Source organism: Nicotiana sylvestris, chromosome 4, assembly GCF_000393655.2.
Source record: "Nicotiana sylvestris chromosome 4, ASM39365v2, whole genome shotgun sequence".
In the NCBI taxonomy this organism is placed as follows: Eukaryota; Viridiplantae; Streptophyta; class Magnoliopsida; order Solanales; family Solanaceae; genus Nicotiana; species Nicotiana sylvestris.
This window is the reverse complement of record NC_091060.1, coordinates 71397115-71416285: the sequence shown is the minus strand read 5'-3', so window position 1 is coordinate 71416285 and position 19171 is coordinate 71397115. Positions and strand designations below refer to the sequence as shown.

Here is a 19171-nt window from a genome sequence, read left to right as displayed (position 1 = left end):
CGTATCGATCCACAAGACTCTACTAGGCATGCTCATGAATTGCGAGACTTATGCAAACTAGTGCTATAATACCAACTTATCACGACCCAAACTCCCATAAAAACTATGATGGATCCTAACACCGCTTGCTAGACAAGCCAACAAATAATATGCAAAAATAAACTTCACTAATGAAAAGAAATTATTATACCCGTACTTATGTGATGTTGTATATTATGTAAATGACTTGATAAGCATGATTTAAATGAGTTTAAAGTCATAATATGACTATGTATGATGTTTGAATATAAAATATAAAGTTTAGGAAAAATCAAATTTAAGTTGCGGAAAAACCGACTAAGGATTTGCCTTGTAACGAAGCTTTTTTTAATTTTGTGTGTTATATTAGGTATTTTTGGGACATATTATATACCAAATTTAAGTTCATGAAATTTAGGTTCTAACACTCTCGACTTCTCTTTTTACGATGTTTGGATAGAGAAATATGGGCGTCGGAAGAAGGATCAGTAAGCACACATGTGGTTGACTTTTCAACCTTACTATAAATAGAAGACACAGTCTTCTTCTTTCCTCATTTTGCATAAATTTCATGCCTAAGAAGAGATTACATATCTCTCCAATATGTTCCTTAGGGTTTTGAAGCAAGTCCATCATCCACAACTCAAAATCAAGAAACGAACATGATCCTTACGACATGGTAAGACTTTGCCGTCCTCCTTTTTCATTATAAATCAAGTTTTGGATAGAGCTTAGTGGCTGATAAAGATGGTAACCTCTGTATTTTATCTATACAAGCATAAGGAAGGGTGTGGATCAAAGGGAACAATGTTTGTAAGCGAGAACACAAGAGGTATGTAGCGTTTTCGCTTCATTTTCAGTATGGTTTGGTTTAGCTAAGTTTTACCCTTTCTTATTGATCTTTTAAGAGTTATTAAAGGGAAATTTAATCATGTATTGTATCCTTGTATAGTATTAAATTTCATATGGGAAGTATCGAAGAAACTAGTTTAGGTTGGAACCTCAAAACACAACAAAAAAGGGCGAATCGCCCATTTGGCCTATGCCATCCGAACATCCGTTTGTTCCGTTCATTTGTTGTTTTTATATATACCTAACCCCCTTATGATCCAAATATATTCATTTAATATTATACTTAATTATCATGTATTGATGCTTATATTAGTCCTAAATCGTATTTAGACTTTCATGTCACAAGTTAGTCATTATGAGCCGACATTACCTTCATAATTCTGTTTTGTTGATCATTTGACACTGTTGTGGATAATTTGACCACCTTTAGTTTTATGTTATCATCTTAGTCAGGTATTGATTCCCTTGTATATTGTGGTGTTTTTTTTATTTTAGGATCATCAAGTTTTAGGAAAACTCTGCCGAAATTTTGGAAATTCAAAGAGTGGGACAAATATTAAGTTCCTTGGTTCTAAATTGATTCTAGAGGGATCCTAATGAGTTAATTAGCCTTAGTATCCAATGTACATACTCATTTTGTCTTTAAAATAGGTATTGGCTCCATCAAACTTATGGATGACGAGCGTCAGATTACGTTTGTGATTCTGTTTATGCTTTCCTTCGTGATCTCATGATTTTATATGATGTTGCCACATGTTTTATGCCTCACACATGCTTACATTGATTATAATTGGGGGGGGGGATATATATACCATAACGCCAGTGAGGCCTATTAATTATATGCTGGGGGAGATAGCCCATAACACCAACCAGTCCTATTTATCTGCTAGGGGATATAGCGCATAACGCCAGTCAGGCATGTTATATACGTGTATATAGTTACAGTTTGTATTGCACGACGATATCGGAGGCCAGTTCAGATGTACAGTTACCTTATTGGGGGATATAGAGGATAACTCCAGTCAGGTACCAGTTCAGATAGTAGTTCAATTTCAGCATAGTTTCAACTTAAACTTCAGTTTAGTTCTAGATTAGTTGCTAGTTCAGACTCTTGTTTAGCTTCCAGCTTATATTTAGATTTCCAGCGTATATTCATACTTTAGTATGCTTTCCATCCTACATACTTTGTACATATTGTACTCACGTCCCTTCTGAGGTGTTTCGTTTCTTGTCGTGCAGGTACAGATAAATCAACGCTTGAGCCACATCAGTAGGACATCCACCAGCTATTGGAGTCACGCTGCTTACTCCGGGAGTAAGTTATCTCTTTGTATGTGTACATTCAACTAGTTTGGGTATGGAGTGACCTTGTTCCGTCCAATACTTATTTAGTTCAGCACTCCTAGAGGCATGTAGATATGCACCTGTGCAGTTAGTATGTTTTTATATGTCAGCTTGTGTTAGCCTTGTTGGCTACAAAATTGTACTGTTCTTATCAATTATGTTTATGCTTGTTTAGTTTATCAGTTAAATTCATGATTAGTAGATTATTAGCAGGTTTAGTGATGATCAGTACTTAGTGTCGGTTATCCTTCGCGGCCCTAGGTAGGTCGTGACAAACATGGTATTAGAGCAGTTCAGTCCTTGGGTGTCTACAAGCCATGTATAGTGGAGTCTTATTCAAGAGTAAGTTGCACACCATACTTATGAACATGAGGCTGCAGGGCATTATAGAATGGTTGTCCTTCCTTCTTCTCTAGATTGTGCGATTGAGCTATGTTATAAGAATTCAGCCTTCTAATGAAATATTTTATATGTAGGGATTCCTCCAAAGAGATTCACAACTGCCTTGAAGGGCAAAACCATTGCTGGCCAGGGTTCTAGCAGAGTACCACCTAAGTTAGATGAGCATAAGGATCCAGACATGAGGTTCCATCCAGAGCTTCATGGACTATGTTTGTTTAGGGAGAAGTTAGGTGGTGCTCCAGCTACCACACCTCCGTCTACTTCGACATGAGGGATGTAGTTAGATTGTTAACTAGAATTGTAGCTACCCAGTCCAGATGGTAGAATAATGGTCCTCAGGGTGATGATACAAGTTCTATGATTCTTGATTTCCTCATATTAGAGCCTCCAATTTTCACGAGATCTAGTACAACAGAGGATCCCCAAAATTTTCTAGATAGAGTAGTTAGAGCCCTTAGAGTTATGCATGCCATATATAGAAAGTCAGTTGAATTGGTGGCATATAGATTACAAGATCTAGCAGCAGGTTGATATACCACTGGGAGATGTCTAGGGTAGCAAATACTGCTCCAATTACCTGTAGGGAGTTATTAGAGGCATTTCTCCACCATTACTTACCTATAGAGACACGTAGAGCATGATTGGATAAGTTCCTGACATTGAGACAGGGGGTATGAGTATTGCAGAATTGAACCTTTGCTTTAATTCTTTGGAGAGGTTTGCTCTTGCAGTTGTATCAGACATGGAGGACATGGTACACATGTGTAGCAAGACTTGGTCCTCACTTAGTAAGTGAATATATGACTGTATCTATGCATTTGAGTGTGGACATTGGACGTATTTAGTCGAGTGTGGACATTGCAAGTATTCTTTTGGTGAGACATCTGGTGCTTCTAGACAATATAGTTGTTACGTCGACAGCAGCTAGTACTCCTTCACGATTTTAGGGGCCGAGATCTAATTGACCCTCATAGTCTAGAGCTAGTCAGGAATCACGTGCTTCAAGGTCCTAGTATCGAGGTGTTTCTAGTCAGGGTGGTTCACTTTACCCTAGGTGTTTTGATTGTGGTAGACACTATTTGGACCGATTTCAATTGGGTTAAGATGCATGTTATGTTTGTGGTGAGTCAGGTCATTTTATGAGAGAATGCTCGTTTAGGGGTGGTAATGGTGCATCTCAGTCGGCAAGATTAGTTGCAGCTTCTTCAGCACCAGCACGCTTGCAAGGGCAAGTTCCTCAGACACTAGCAGACCATGGTAGAGGCCGAGGCGGAACTCTTACTACAGGCGGTCCCCAGAACCGCACCTACTCTCTGTTTGGTCGTCAGGACTAGGAGGCTTCACTAGAGTGGTTATAGGTACTTTATAAGTGAATTCTCAGAATGTGTATGTATTGTTAGATCCTGGTTCTACACTATCATATGTCACTCCCTTTCTTGCTACTAAGTTTAGGATAGAACTAGATGCCATTAAACCTTTTGAGGTAGCCACCCCAGTTGGTGATTCAATAGTAGCTAGGCTAGTTTTTAGAGGTTTCACGGTTGTGATTGGTGACCCTAGTACTATAGCTGACTTTATTAAGTTAGAAATAGTTGACTTTGATGTTATACTTGGTATGGATTGGTTGTCTTCTTGCTATGCTAATGTTGACTGTAGAGCGAAGACGGTCTCGTTTAGATTTCCTAGAAGGGTCATTTATAGAATGGTGTTTCTGCATCACTAAAAGGTAGATTTATTTTGTACCTTAAGGCAAGAGGGATGATCGCTAAGGGATGCTTATATCATGGGTTCATGTTTGAGACATAGAGAAGGGAATACTGACTCTTGAATCAGTTCCACTAGTGAATGAGTTCCCTAACGTATTTCCGTATAATCTTCCAGGTCTTTATCCATAGTGGGAAATTGACTTTCCCATCGATATAGTGTCGGGTAAGCAACCAATATCTATTCCTCCTTACAGGATGACACCAACAGAATTAAAGGAACTTAAGGAGCAGTTGAAAGATTTGTTTGATATGGGTTTTATTAGACCCAATACTTCTCCTTGGTGAGCATCAATATTATTTGCGAAAAAAAGATGGCTCCCTACGTATGTGCATAGATTACAAACAACTAAACAAGGTCATGATCAAGAACAAATGTCCTCTTCCCAGAATTGATGACTTGTTCAACTACCTTCAGGGTGCTAAGTTCTTCTCGAAGATAGACTTGAGATCAGGCTACCATTAGGTTAGAGTCAGAGAATGTGAGATACCTAAGACATCATTCAGAACCCAATATGGCTATTACGAGTTTCTAGTAATGTCGTTTGGGTTGACTAATGTCCTAGCGGTATTTATGGATCTTATGAACAACATGTTTAGGCCTTATCTGGACCTATTAGTGATAGTGTTTATTGATGATATTCTGGTTTATTCCAAGTCTGAAGCATCTGCGCATAATGTTGGGTATCCTCCGAGACAAGAAATTGTATGCCAAATTCTTGAAGTGCAAATTCTAGTTGAATTCGGTAGCATTTCTTGGACATATATATCATCAGAGGGCATCAAAGTAGATGGTCAGAAGATAGAGACAATGAAGAATTGGCCTAGACCTATAACGCCAATCGAAGTACGTAGCTTTTTGGGTTTAGCAGGGTATTACAAGAGGTTCGTAGAAGGCTTTTCTTCCCTTGCAGCGCCATTGACTAGATTAACACAGAAAGCATCCAAATTTCAGTGGTTAGATGAATGTGAGAAGAGTTTGCAGGAGTTGAAGAACAGGTTGATTACAACTCCGGTTCTTACACTTCTAGAGGGATCTGAGGGTTATGTTATTTATTGTGACGCTTCTCGAATTGGCCTAGGTTATGTGCTGATACATCACAAAAAGGTAATTCCTTATGCTTCTAGACAATTGAAGAAGCACAACAGAATTATCCTACACATAACTTGGAGCTAGCAGCGATTATTCAAGCACTGAAGATTTGAAGGCACTCTCTCTATGGCATTAATGTTGATATCTATACATATCATAAGAGCCTCCAGTACATAATTAAATAGAAGGAGTTGAACTTGCAGCAAAGAAAGTGGTTAGAGCTTCTAAAGGACTGCGACGTTGACATTCTTTATCATCCAGGTAAAGTTAGTGTTGTAGTTGATGCTCTCAGTCATAAGTCCATGGGGAGTTTAGCTTGCTTTCAGCCTAAAAAAAGGGAGTTAGCTCATAAACTCCATCAGTTAGCCAGTTTGGGTATTAAATTGATAGATTTAGAGGATGCAAAAGTTATAGTTCAGAATACGACTACCACTTGTTTAGTGACCGAAGTGAAATAGAGGTAATATGAAGATCCAGTTCTAATTAAGTACAGTATGGTAGCCAGGAAAAATAAAAAGTCTCCTTACATAGTTACTAGTAAAAGAGTCCTCAGATATAAAGATAGGCTCTTTGTTCCAGACGCTGCAGGGTTACGCATGAAAATTATGGTAGAGGAACATCATTCCAGGTACACAATTCATCCAGGCTCTACTAAGATGTACCATGATCTTAAGCAGATTTATTGGTGGGGTGGAATGAAATGTGACATAGTAGAGTTTGTGGCCTAGTGTCCTAGCTGCCAGCATGCTAAGTTTGAGCACCAGAAGCCTAGCGATTTGTTACAAGAGATAAAGATCCCAACATGGAAGTGAGAAGTAGTAAATATGGACTTTATTACATGACTGCCACGTACGAGGAGCAGGTATGATTCTATTTGGGTTATAGTCATCAGGCTTACTAAATCAACTTATTTCTTGCTTGTTAGCACTACCTATACAATAGAAGATTAAGCCTGATTTTATATCAGGGAGATTGTACATCTCCAAAGCGTTCCAATATCTATCATTTCAGGTAGAGGCGCACAGTTTACAGCTAACTTCTAGCAATTGAATTTGAGTACAACTTTTCATCCCTAGATAGATGGACAGGTCAAGCGAATCATATGGATGCTCGAGGTCATGTTAAGGGCATGTATGTTAGATTTCAAAGGTAGCTGGGATGAACACTTACCGTTGATAGAGTTTGCATACCACAATAGTTATCATTCCATCATAAAAATGACACCTTATGAAGCTTTGTATGGGCGTAAGTGCAAATCACCCATAGGATGGTTTGAAGTTTGTGAGTATCAACTTATAGGCCCATATATGATCCAACAAGAAGTGGATAAGGTTAAGCTGATTAGGGAGAGATTGCTAGCAACCCAAAGTTGACAGAATTCATATGCAGACAATCGATACTGAGATCTAGAAGTCCAAGTTGATGATTAGGTGTTCCTGAAGGTGTCACCTATGAAAGGTGTTATAAGGTTCTGAAAAAAGGGAAAGCTTAGCCCTAGGTATATATGTCCATACCTGATCATCACACGAGCTGGTCGTGTAACATACGAGTTGGACCTTCCAGCAGACCTTCAAGAGGTACATCTAGTGTTTTATGTCTCCATGCTTCGGACGTGTATTGGAGATCCTTCTAGAGTAGTACTAGTTGATGATGTACAGATCACCAAGCAATTAACTTATGAGGAGGTACTAGTTGCCATTTTAGATCAGCAGGTTCGTCGGTTGAGGACGAAGCAATAATGTGGAAGAGATGACTTGGGAAGCTAAGAAGGATATGAGAGCCATATATCCACACCTCTTCACTACTCCATGTATGTAATGGATCATTGCTTAATGCTTTTGTATACCTCAGTCAATATTCAAGGACGAATGTTCTTAAGATTGGGAGATTGTCACACCCCATACATATGTGATGTCGTATATTGTGTAAATGAATTTTTAAGCATGATTTAAATGATTTTAAAGTTATAATATTACTATATATGATGTTTGAATATAGAATATAAAGTTTGGAAAAAATCAGATTTAAGTTGCGGAAGAATCGATTAAGGATTTGCCTTGTAACAAAGTTTTTTGAGCAATTAATTTTGTGTGTTATATGAGTTATTTCGGGGACATATTATATACCAAATTTAAGGTCATGTAAGTTAGTTTCCAACTCTCTCGACCGCTCATTTATACGACGTCTGGATAAAGAGATATGGGCATCGGAAGAAGGGCCGGTGAAGCACATGTGGTTGACTTTTCAACCTTACTATAAATAGAAGACTTAGCCTTCTTTTTCCTCTATTTGCAAAAAATTCACGCCCAAGTAGAGCTTCCATAGCTCTCCAAGATGTTCCTTAGGGTTTTGAAGCAAGTCCATCATCCGCAACTCAAAATCAAGAAGTGAACACATAAACACGATCCTTATGACATAGATAAGACTTTGAAGTCCGCCTTTCTCCTTATAGCTCAAGTTTTGGAAAGAGCTTCATGGCTAAGAAATCTTGTAATCTCTTTATCATATCTATACTGTTACAACCCATATTCATGTATGTTAGATCACACCGTAAGTTAGTCGACATAAATACGAAAAGCGATTATCTTTGAGATGATAAGAAGTTAATCATATTGGCCTTAAATGATACAAGAGTGTATAAGAGTGGTTAACAAGTATTAGAAGTTAAACAAATCAAGGATGTTGTAACCCATATTTTTGGGTAAAACTAGAGGTTCTTAATATTCTCAAGAGGTCGTTTTTAAGGTATTTGAATCATATAATATCCGTATCATATGTTTTGAAGTCAAACGAGTTATGAAACAAAAGTCGACAGAAGTTGTCGCAACTTACGTACATAATTTTACTTATACTTTAGGTCAAATGTTACTAAATTTTCTTGCAATGATGGGGTGATATACCCACCAAGTTGAATATCTATGATTCTAGTTTTCAACTCATTAAACCATTCGTCGATACGATGTCGGAGTAGAGAGATATTCGCGTTTTTGCGAGACTTCACAAGTAGCTCTCTATGGGGCCCATATAGGCGGTTGAGATATATTGATATATATGAGATGCCTTAACCCCCTTTTAACTCTTTACTTTTCATTATCATCAGACCCTAGACACCTAAAAACACTCTCTCAAGGTTCTCTCATGATCCAAGACCCAAACAAAGGGCAAACAACACAAATCAAGTGTCCGAAATCCCGTGGTGCTAGTAAGTTTCTTGTTCTTCTTGTTGCTGATTTTTGTGTGGTTCCAGCTCACTTGGGAGGTTTTTTTAAGTGGTTTATGTTCTGTAAAATACTCCCTCAAGTTTTTAATATCAACCCTAGGTGATTTCAAGTTTTCCAAAGTGATTCTAGTGCCGGAAAACCCTAGTTTCGCTTCCTTGTTCTTGTGGCAGCATTGGAAGGATATTTCGTGGTGAATTAAGGTCAAATTGGATTTTATCTATCCATTTAAAGGTAAGTAACCTCTTACTCTACATGTATTTAAGATTATCCATGTTGAGGCTAAGTCGTTGAAGCTAAAACTTGTGAGTTATCTATCGAAAGACTTGTTAGTATGTTGTTGGTTGGTGGACTATGTTGGGAGGCTTAATATGATTATTATTGATGTTTTTTGGGCTGTTTCGTGATTGTTTTAACTCGTGGGAAGTCATATAATTAGGGGAGGTATTGTATGGTTCATCGTAAAATAGGTTGCGGTCGATATGTAATAGTTACGATGCTTAAATGATAACGACATTGTCATTTCTCTTGTTGTAGATTAGGGAGTCGTGACATTTGCATAGCTTGAGGTTGGGTAATATATACAAGGTATGTGAGGCTATCCCTTTCCTTCTTCTTTTGAATGACTCCGATTGTACAAAATGTAATGAACGAGCTTTTAAAGATACTTCACTCTTAGAAACTAGCAGTACTTACATTGTTTCCCTTCTTATGGAACGATTGATGTTGATGTTGCTTCTCTTATTCTTATGTTATCAATGTTGTTGGTACTTCTTGATTCTTATAAGATCCATGATGAAGAGTTAGTCCTAATAACGTGTACGAAGGTTACTGACCTTACATCACTCCGAAAGGTTCAGAATGTGATTCCAATGAGTCTAGTATGCACTATATATGTACCTATTTTACTCTACTGAGCCACGATATAGTCGGATAGGTACGATACCTATTATGCAACCACTGATCAATTAGGTTTTATCGAGCTCCACATGACCGGGTACGATTTTACCGAGCCTTATAATGGCCGGGTATGTTTTTACTAAGCCAATTATGGCCGGGTACGATACGATGATGATGCCTACAGAGGCATACATTTTAAAAAGTTTATGTATATATATATGTATCATGCATGTCAATAGCCCTCAGAGGTACTCATATGTTACAGGCTGTATATTTTCTATCCCTATTTACATTACTGTTCTTATTTACGCCTTCCTGCCTTAAATACTCAGTACTTTATTCGTACTGGCATCCCTTTTATTTGTGGATACTACATATCGTGCTGCAGGTCCTGATAGACAGGTAGGCAAAGCTCCCCCACCACAGTAGGCTGCCCAATTCAGCGGTTATTAGCGAGATCCCTAATCCAGACTTGCCATAGTCTTGGTATGAACTTTTGTTATAGACATTATGGGTATGTCGGGGCCCTATTCCAGCAATGTTATAGCATTTATTTTCCTTTAGAGGCTCATAGACAGGTGTTGACTCATGTATAGTTTGGACTGCCTTGTCGGCTGATTTTTGTTGTATAGTCTGTCATAGCAGCATGGAAGCTCGTACCTTATATATATCTTCATGACATCCTTGTCGACCCATGTTATGTATGTTCATGTCATTATATATCATTGTTGGTTGCTCATGATTCATGTCTACTATTCATGTTGATATCGTCGGCCCTTATAAATAATAAGAAAGGTTAGATAAAATGTACGTTGGTACTCGGCAGGTATGGCCCGGGTGCTAGTCATGACCCTCCAGTTTAAGTCGTGACACATACAAGCATAAGGAAGGGTGTGGATAAAGGGGGATAAGGTTTGGAAGCAAGAACACAAGAGGTATGTAGGGTTTTCACTTCGTTTTTGGCATGATTTGATTTAACTATGTTCTAGCCTTTCTTCTTGATCTTTTAAGAGTTGTTTAAGGGAAATTTAAGCATGTGTTGTATAATATTCAATTCCATATTTGAATTATGTAAGAAACTAGTTTAGGTTGGAACCTCAAAACACCACAAAAACAAAAAACAGCGAATCGCCCATTTGGCCTATGCCTTCTGGACTTCTGTTTATTTCGTTACTTTGATGTTTTCACGTATACCTAGCCCCCATATGATACTAATAGCTTCATTTAAGATTATATAAACTTAATTATCATGTATTTATTCTTAGATTATTTCTAAATCGTATTTAGACTTTCATGTCACAAGTTAGTCATTATAAGCTGACATTACGTTCATAATTCTGTTTTGTCGATCATTTTACACTATTGTGGAGAAGTGAATCCCCTTTAGATTGATGCTATCAACTTGGATAGGTATCCATTCTCGTGTATATTATGGTGCTTGCTGTTTTTTTATCATCCAGTTTTAGGGGAAACTCTACCAAAATTTTGGAAATTCAAAGAGTTGGAATTTTTTTAATTAGATTCTAGAGGGATCCTAATGAGTTAATTAGCCTTAGTATCTCATGTAAATACTCAGTTTCTCCTTAAAATGGGGATATGCTCCTCCATCCAACTTATGGACGACGAGCGTCAGATTACGTTTGTGATTCTTTTTATGGTTTCCTTCGTGATATCTTGAGTCCATATGATGTTGCCACATATGTTTTGCCTCATACATGCTTACATTGATTACGCAAGGGTGATATAGCCCATAACTCCATGGAGTCCTATTGACTGTATGTTGGGGGGAGATAACCCATAACACCAGCCAGACCTATTGATTATATATTTACCTACTAGGGGATATAACTCATAACATTAGTAAGGCATGTTATATATGCGTAAATAGATACAGTTTGTATTGCATGACTATAAATGAGGCTAGTTTAGATGTATAGTTACATGATCGGAGGGATATAGCTCATAACGCAGACATGTACCAATTCAGATAGTAGTTCAATTTCAACATAGTTTCTGCTTAAACTTTGGTTTAGTTCCAGATTAGTTCCTAGTTCAGATTTTGTTTAGCTTTTAGCTTATATTCAAATTTCCAACTTACAGTCATACTTTAGTATGCTTTCCACCCTACATACTTAGTACATATCGTACTCACGTCCCTTTCGGTCCATTGAGTTTCATGCCATGCAGGTATAGATAGATTAGCACTTGAGCCATATCAGTAGACCATCCACCAGTTGTTAGAGTCACTCCGCTTAGTCCCCGAGTTACTTAGATTTTGGCATGTGTACAGTCAGTAGTTTGGGTATGGCAAGACCCTATTCCGTCTAGTACTTTTTCACTTCAGCACTCCTAGAGGCATGTAGAGATGCACCTGTGCAGTTAGTTTGTTTTTATATGTTTGCTTCTATTAGCATTGTCGGCTTTTTAGATTGTATTGTTCTTATCAGCTATGCTTATGCTTGTTCGGTTTATCAGTTTATATTCCTTCTTAGTAGATTATACCAGGTTTAGTGGTGATCGGCACTTAGTGTCGTTATTCGTCTCGGCCCTAGGCTGGGTCGTGAAAGAAATTGTCTAAAAAACGGAATGGTACAAATAACTGAAGTAAAAATGTCAATACAAGTGAATCCACCCTAAATCTGGTATCACTGAGTGCATGAGATATATAGAATACGGAATACAAGGTCTGAATAAAATATAATATTATCTAGAAAACTTAATAGTAAGAACATAAGATAAAATAGGGGACTTTAAGGCATATGAATAACACATGTAATGCTACCTTGAGATCTCCAAGCAAAATCGGATACAGCTCACTGGCCACCACCGCTATTAGCAGCACCTAGATCTGCACATGAAGTGTAGAGTGTAGTATGAGTAAAACCTACCCCATATACTAAATATGTAGTAAGCCTGAACTTGGGCTAAAAGCAGTGATGAGCTTGGCAAATATCACGACCAAAAATCCCACCTCAAGGCTGTTATACCCCACATTTTCGTACATAGAAATGCACCATAAGTAAATTGATAAAATCTTGGAAATGAGATTATCCCGAGGTTAGCATACTTATGCTATTTACAACAAGTGATAAATAAGTGCCATGGAGGATAAAGGGTACACGAATTAAAGAAAATGAGTTTCGTTGAAGGTTGTCAATTTGGGATAAAATACGGTCCGAGTTATAATAGCCGATATTTATGGGCTAGCGCCTTATAAGGTACCATAGGACCATGATAGTATGATGGATAAAGTATGTTAAAAATGTATAGAATTTTAAGTAATTTGAGAAAATTCTTAATTTTTTGGGTAATTGGTTAATTACCGGGTAACGGGACATGTGACGACCCGGCTGGTCATCTTGAGGATTTACGCCCAGATCCCCTATTAACTACTTTCCCCGTATCTATTTTTGCTATTTTGATTTGCCGGGATGTTCAGTTTTGAGTTTCGGAGAGTTTTGGGACACTTAGTCCCTAATTGAGAGCTTAAGTTTGGAAAAATTTGACTGTAGTCAGAACAATGTGAAGATGGCCTCGGAATGGAATTCTGATGGTTCCGTTAGCTTCGTTGGGTGATTTCGGGCTTAGGGACGTGTTCGGATTGTGTATTGGAGGTTCATAGCTAATTTAGCCTTGAAATGTCGAGAAGTCGAATTTTGAAGTTTCTGGTTCGACAGTGAGATTTTGATTTGAGGGTCGGAATGTAATTTCGGAAGTTGGAGTAGCTGCGTAATGTTGAATGTGACGTGTGTGCAAAATTTTAAGTCATTCGGACGAGGTTTGATAGACTGTTTTTGATCGAAAGCGGAAATTTAGAGTTTTGGAGTTCTTAGGCTTGAATCCGTGGTTGATTTCATTTTGATGTTGTTTTAGGTGTTCTAAGGATTGGTATAAGTTTGGATAATGGTATATAAGTTGTTCGTGTTTTTGGTTGAGGTACCGGGGGCCTCGGGATGATTTCGGGTGGTTAACGGGAAGTTTGGAGTTGAGAGGTTGCAACTGAAGTTTCAAATCTGCTATCATAACCGCATCTGCGGCTTGGGGGCCGTAGGTGCGAGCCCGCAGAAGTGATAAGGGAAGTCGAAGATGCGGCCAAGAGGAAGATGGGCTGGATCCGTAGATGCGGAGGTAGGCTACACCTGCGAGGTCGTAGGTCCGGGGAGCATGTCGCAGAAGTGGAAATGTTGAGTTAATGAGAAGTCGCAGATGCGACCTTGGATTCGCAGAAGCGGGACCGCAGGTGCAGTGCATTGCCGCAAAAGCGAATTAGCTGGGCAGAAACATATAAATTCTTGCATTCGCGAATTTGAGCTATTTTCACCTCTTTTCAAACGGGAAGAAGCCTTGGGGAGCATTTTCAAGAGAGATTTTAGAGGAATTCATTGGGATCCAGGTACCCCCACTCAGACTTATCACGCTTGATATGAGGCATTCATAGAAACTCCGAGGTATATCTGCCGCGTCCGCAGACCGAAGAGTCCCTTTGTACTGTCCCTTTTGTATTAGCCCTTCCGTACTTTGTGTCTTTGTTAGATATTATGGAGTTAGACGTTTGTATACTTTCAAAGGCTTGTGATCATGAGATTCTGGGTTTTAGGAAATGTATTTAGCTTTCGAGAGTTGATATTGTGTATTCCAAGCAACACTTTAAATTACTGTTTTATTTCACTACTTCGGTTTTAATTATTTCTTCCGCAAATTGGTTTATTTTCCGCATTGTTAGGCTTACCTAGTCGTAGAGATTAGGTGCCATCACGATGGTTCACTGAGGGAGAACTGGGGGTCGTGACAAGTTGGTATCAGAGCTCTAGGTTCATAGGAGTCATAAATCACAAGCCGTATTAGAGTCTCGCTGATCGGTACAGAGACACCTGTACTTATCTATGAGAGGCTATGTAACTATTAGGAAAATTCGACTACATTTGATTTCCTTGTCATGCGAGATTTTGACATCACAATTCTAAACTTTTGTCTTCTATTCTCTCACAGATGGTGAAGACACGCGCTACCCGAGATGATCAGGCACCCGCGCCCCCTACTGCAGCCGTTAGAGGCCGGGGTCGAGGTATAGGTCGAGCACGCACACGTGGTGCATCCAGAGTACCTATACGAGCTGCCACCGAGGTAGAACCAGCAGTTCTAACTAGAGTCCCGACACCAGATACGCCTACTGCTACTACTACTCCAGCACTTCAGGAGACTCTGGCACAGTTCATGAGCATGTACACCACTTTGGCTCAGGTAGGGTTGCTTCCCCTTGCTGCAACTACATCTTAGGCCGGGGGAGGAGCACAGACTCCCGCCGCCTGCACTCTTGAGTAGCGAGTACATGTTGAGCAAGTCCCCAAGAATATTTCTGTACCGCCTGCAGTCCGAGATCAGCCCGAGGACAGGGCAACGGTTTCCGAGGATGAGCAGCTGAGGCTTGAGAGGTTTAAGAAGTACAAGCCTCCTGTATTCAGTGGTCTAGCATCGTATGATACTCTGGGATTTCTAGATGAGTGTTACCGCATTCTCTGTACCATGGGTATATCAAGGTCGAGCGGGGTTTCTCTCACTACCTTCCAGCTTCGAGGAGCCGCCTATGAGTGGTAGCGCACCTATGAGTTAGACAGTCCGGATGAGGCTGCTTCATTGACTTGGACTCAGTTTTCAGATCTGTTCCTGAGAGAGTATGTTCCTCAGAGCCTCAAGGACGCATGGCGCGCAAAGTTTGAGCATTTGCGCCAGGGTGCTATGACTGTCTCAGAGTATGATGTCTATTATACTAGTTTGGCTAGACATGCACCAACCTTGGTTTCTACTGTTCGCAAGAGGGTTCGCCGGTTTATTGAGGGCCTTATTCCTAACATCAGGTCTAGCATGGCTCGTGAGTTGGAGATGGATATTTCTTATCAGCAGGTGGTGAGCATTCTAGGAGGATTGAGGGTATGCATTCTAGGGAGAGAGAGGAGAGGGAGGCCAAGAGGTCTCGAGAGTTGGGCCATTATTCTGGTGCCCGTACCCCAGCTGCAGGCTGTCATGGTAGGGATTATATGAGTCACACTGTTCATTCAGCTTTTCCAGTAGCCAGTGGTATTCCAACTCCTCCTAGGCCTCAGGAGACTTACTATGCACCTCCGGTATCTAGCACACTCCTCCTGCGCGGGCTGCTTTCAGAGGTCAGTCCAGCAGACTTGGCCCGAGCTAGTCACAGCCACCACGTCCCACTAAAGCTTGTTTTGAGTGTGGTAACACATGCCATATGGCGACGGATTGCCCTAGACTTGGGAGGAGTGCGCCTCCACAGACTTCTCAGCCACAACGTGCCCCACAGACTTCTCAGGCTATGGTTACAGCTCCAGTTGCTACCCCACCTGCTCAGCCAGCTAGAGGTGGAGGTCGGGGAGGTAGAGGTTGCCCTAGAGGGGGAGTCCAAGCCTGGTACTATGCCCTTCTTGACTGTACTGATGCTGTTGCCTCTGATTCTATCATTAAAGGTATTATACTGGTTTGTCATAGAGATGCATCAGTTCTATTTGATCCAGGCTCCACTTACTCTTATGTGTCTTCTTATTTTGCTCCGTATTTGGGTGTACCTCGAGATTCTTTGAGTTCCCCTATTTATGTTTCTACTCCTGTGGGAGATTTTCTTATTGCGGACCGCATTTATCAGTCCTGTTTGGTTGCTCTTAGTGGTTTTGAGATCAGAGCTAATTTATTGTTCCTCAATATGGTAGATTTTGATATTATCTTGGGCATGGACTGGTTGTCGCCTCATTATGCTATTCTTGATTGTCACGCCAAAACTGTGATGCTGGCTATGCCAAGTGTATCGCGTGTTGAGTGGAGGGGTACTTTAGATCACATTCCCAGTAGAGTTATTTCTTTCCTTAAGGCTCAAAGAATGGTTGGGAAGAGGTGTGACGTATATTTAGCTTATGTGAGAGATGTCAGTATTGATACCCCTTCAGTTGATTCAGTCCTAGTAGTACGGGATTTTCCTGATGTGTTTCCAACTGATCTTCCAGGCATGCTGCCTGATAGAGATATTGATTTTGGCATTGATCTGTTGCCGGGCACTCAGCCCATTTCTATTCCTCTGTATCGTATAGCTCCTCCTGAGTTGAAGGATCAGTTACCGAAATTGCTTGATAAGGGTTTTATTCGGCCTAATGTATCACCTTGGGGCGCTCCTGTCTTGTTTGTGAAGAAAAAGGATGGTTCCATGCGTATGTGTATAAATTTTCGCCAGTTGAACAAAGTTACAATGAAGAACCGTTATCCTTTGCCTCGTATCGATGATCTGTTTGACCAGCTTCAGGGCGCACGAGTGTTTTCTAAGATTGACTTGCGCTCAGGTTACCATCAGTTGAAGATTCGGGAGCCAGATATCCCGAAGACTGCTTTCAAGACTCGGTATTGTCATTACGAGTTCCTTGTCATGTCATTTGGGCTAACCAATGCCCCAACAGCCTTTATGCATTTGATGCACAGTGTGTTCCGGTTGTATCTTGACTCGTTTGTCATTATATTTATTGATGATATTCTGCTGTATTCCCGGAGTTGGGAAGATCATGAGTAGCACCCGAGGACAGTTCTTCAGACCTTGAGAGAAAAGAAGTTATATGCTAAGTTCTCGAAATATGAGTTTTGGTTGGATTCCGTGGCATTCTTAGGCCACGTGGTGTCCAGTGAGGGTATTCAGGTTGATCCGAAGAAAGTAGAGGCCGTGCAGAGTTGGCCTAGACCATCCTCAGCTACAGAGATGCGTAGTTTTCTTGGCTTGGCGGGTTATTACCGTCGTTTTGTTGAGGGGTTTTCATCTATTGCAGCCCCTATGACCAGGTTATCATAGAAGGGTGCTCCGTTCCAGTGGCCGGAAGAGTGCGAGGCGAGCTTTTAGAAGCTCAAGACAGCTTTGACTAAAGTGTTGATACCCAATTTTTTCCCTATATATTTTTTCAATATGCAAAATAACCTCAAAATGGCATATATATGCATATGTGAGTATATCCAAGTGTTTTATTATTTTTCCATAATTTTTAAAGGTTTTTTAAATCAATTTATTTCCCTCTTTTATCCATAAAACCCCAATAATTATTTCCAAAATTACTATTTTGGTAATTCATTTATTGGACTTTCATATTTATGCTAGAATATAGTTAAGATAATTTTTGCATATTTTTACAAATTTATTTAGTATTTTAAGCTAAATTGCACGTAATTGCAATATTAGACTCTTCTAAGATTTAATTGCGATTATATTCATAAAATCAAGACCTATATTTTTAAATTGTTAATTATATGTTATAAATCATTTTAGCGCTTTTAATTTGTTTTCAGAAATTAATTTACTATTTTTTATAAAATGAATAGGGAAAATGGCTATTTAAAATCTAGCCAGATTGACTTTCAATTTCAGCCTAAATTGAGCCCCAAATCAGACCCAATTTCCCAGCCCAATTGCAACTCAAACCCGACTGCTAACCCAATTTAAATGACCTAACCCGGATTCCCCACCTAACCCCTTTAATCCTAGCCGTTGATCATTTAGATCAACGACCACTATCCGCCCTTCCATAATTAAACCCAAAAGACCCCTTACCCTACCTCATTCTTCACCAAACGCCGCCCTTGAATCCTTCTTCTCTCTCAACTCTCTCTGAAACCTCTCATCAACCATAGCCACCGCCATCTAACCCCACCCTAATCCACCTCAACCCCTGCCTAATCCATGGCCTCTCATGGTCATTCGAGACATGTATCAGCCTCATATGGCTCCTGGATGATTGTTTCTGTGGTTTCATGGCCAGGCCTCGAATGGATCAGGTCCAATCGTTGCTCGACTTCAGTTCAGGGCCTTTCAAGGTAGATCCTTGACTTTCCTGGTTAGATCGGAAACTTTCACGGTCTTTCTCACCGTTTCTGGGTTTTCCAAAACCCTAATCTTTAAGATCTTTCAACTTCGATCTACTTTAAATTTGTACTTGCTATGAATTTCTTAAGTGTTTTCTCGAAGGTTCTTCAACTTTTCTTTCAAAATGACTCTTCATTTTCTCCGATTAGGGTTTCTCTTAACCTCTCTTTTAAAAACCTCTTCTCTGATTCTTGAGGTTGTTTTATGATTTTACTATGTTCAAACTACTTGTTATGCTTTCTTTCTACTTGAGTCAACATGTTAAAACCCTAGTTCCCTTTTTGTCTCATCTGAGTTCTGAAATTGCATGTTTAAATGGGTACTTGTTCGATTAAGTTCTTCGTTCTTGCTTGACTTATTTGATTATGAGTTTTACCATCTTTTAAACTCGATTATTGTGGAAAACCCTAGGTCTTTTGGTCTGAGACTGCTTGTTTGAATGTATACTTGACTCGATTAAAGGTTTATTGTTTCAGACTCTCTTTTCTTTTATGTGACTTATCTTATTCTGAGTTTCACTATCTTTTTAACTCGACTATTGTTGAAACCCTAACATCTCAAAAGGTTTCCTCACTTGTTACTGTGAGACCTTTACTTGTTTTGACTCTCTTCTTCACTTTGGCTATACGTGTGAGCCCTGACTATCTAACTTTGTTCACTACTGAATCCTATGCTTATTTCT

General features: G+C 39.6%; 1 protein-coding gene across 18 annotated transcripts in view; it reads left to right on the top strand.

Annotated features, from left to right (window-relative positions):
* LOC104229345 (uncharacterized) overlaps positions 1 to 19171 on the top strand; it is a 50770-nt gene that overhangs the window by 9192 nt on the left and 22407 nt on the right. For 2 of the 18 annotated variants that reach the window (XM_070171992.1, XM_070172003.1), the window contains exons 2-8: positions 633 to 697; positions 796 to 850; positions 2110 to 2185; positions 9228 to 9278; positions 9979 to 10076; positions 10417 to 10525; positions 14580 to 17605. In XM_070171992.1, the coding sequence (XP_070028093.1) occupies positions 15835 to 17154 (1320 nt within the window). In that variant the 5' untranslated portion in view covers positions 633 to 697; positions 796 to 850; positions 2110 to 2185; ... (2 more) ...; positions 10417 to 10525; positions 14580 to 15834 and the 3' untranslated portion in view covers positions 17155 to 17605. Of the gene's footprint in view, positions 1 to 478; positions 522 to 632; positions 698 to 795; positions 851 to 2109; positions 2201 to 2690; positions 8139 to 8572; positions 8675 to 8792; positions 8925 to 9227; positions 9279 to 9978; positions 10077 to 10416; positions 10526 to 14579; positions 17606 to 19171 lie in introns of those variants that run through there. The other 16 variants (XM_070172005.1, XM_070172007.1, XM_070171993.1 and 13 more) reach the window with 15 other exon arrangements.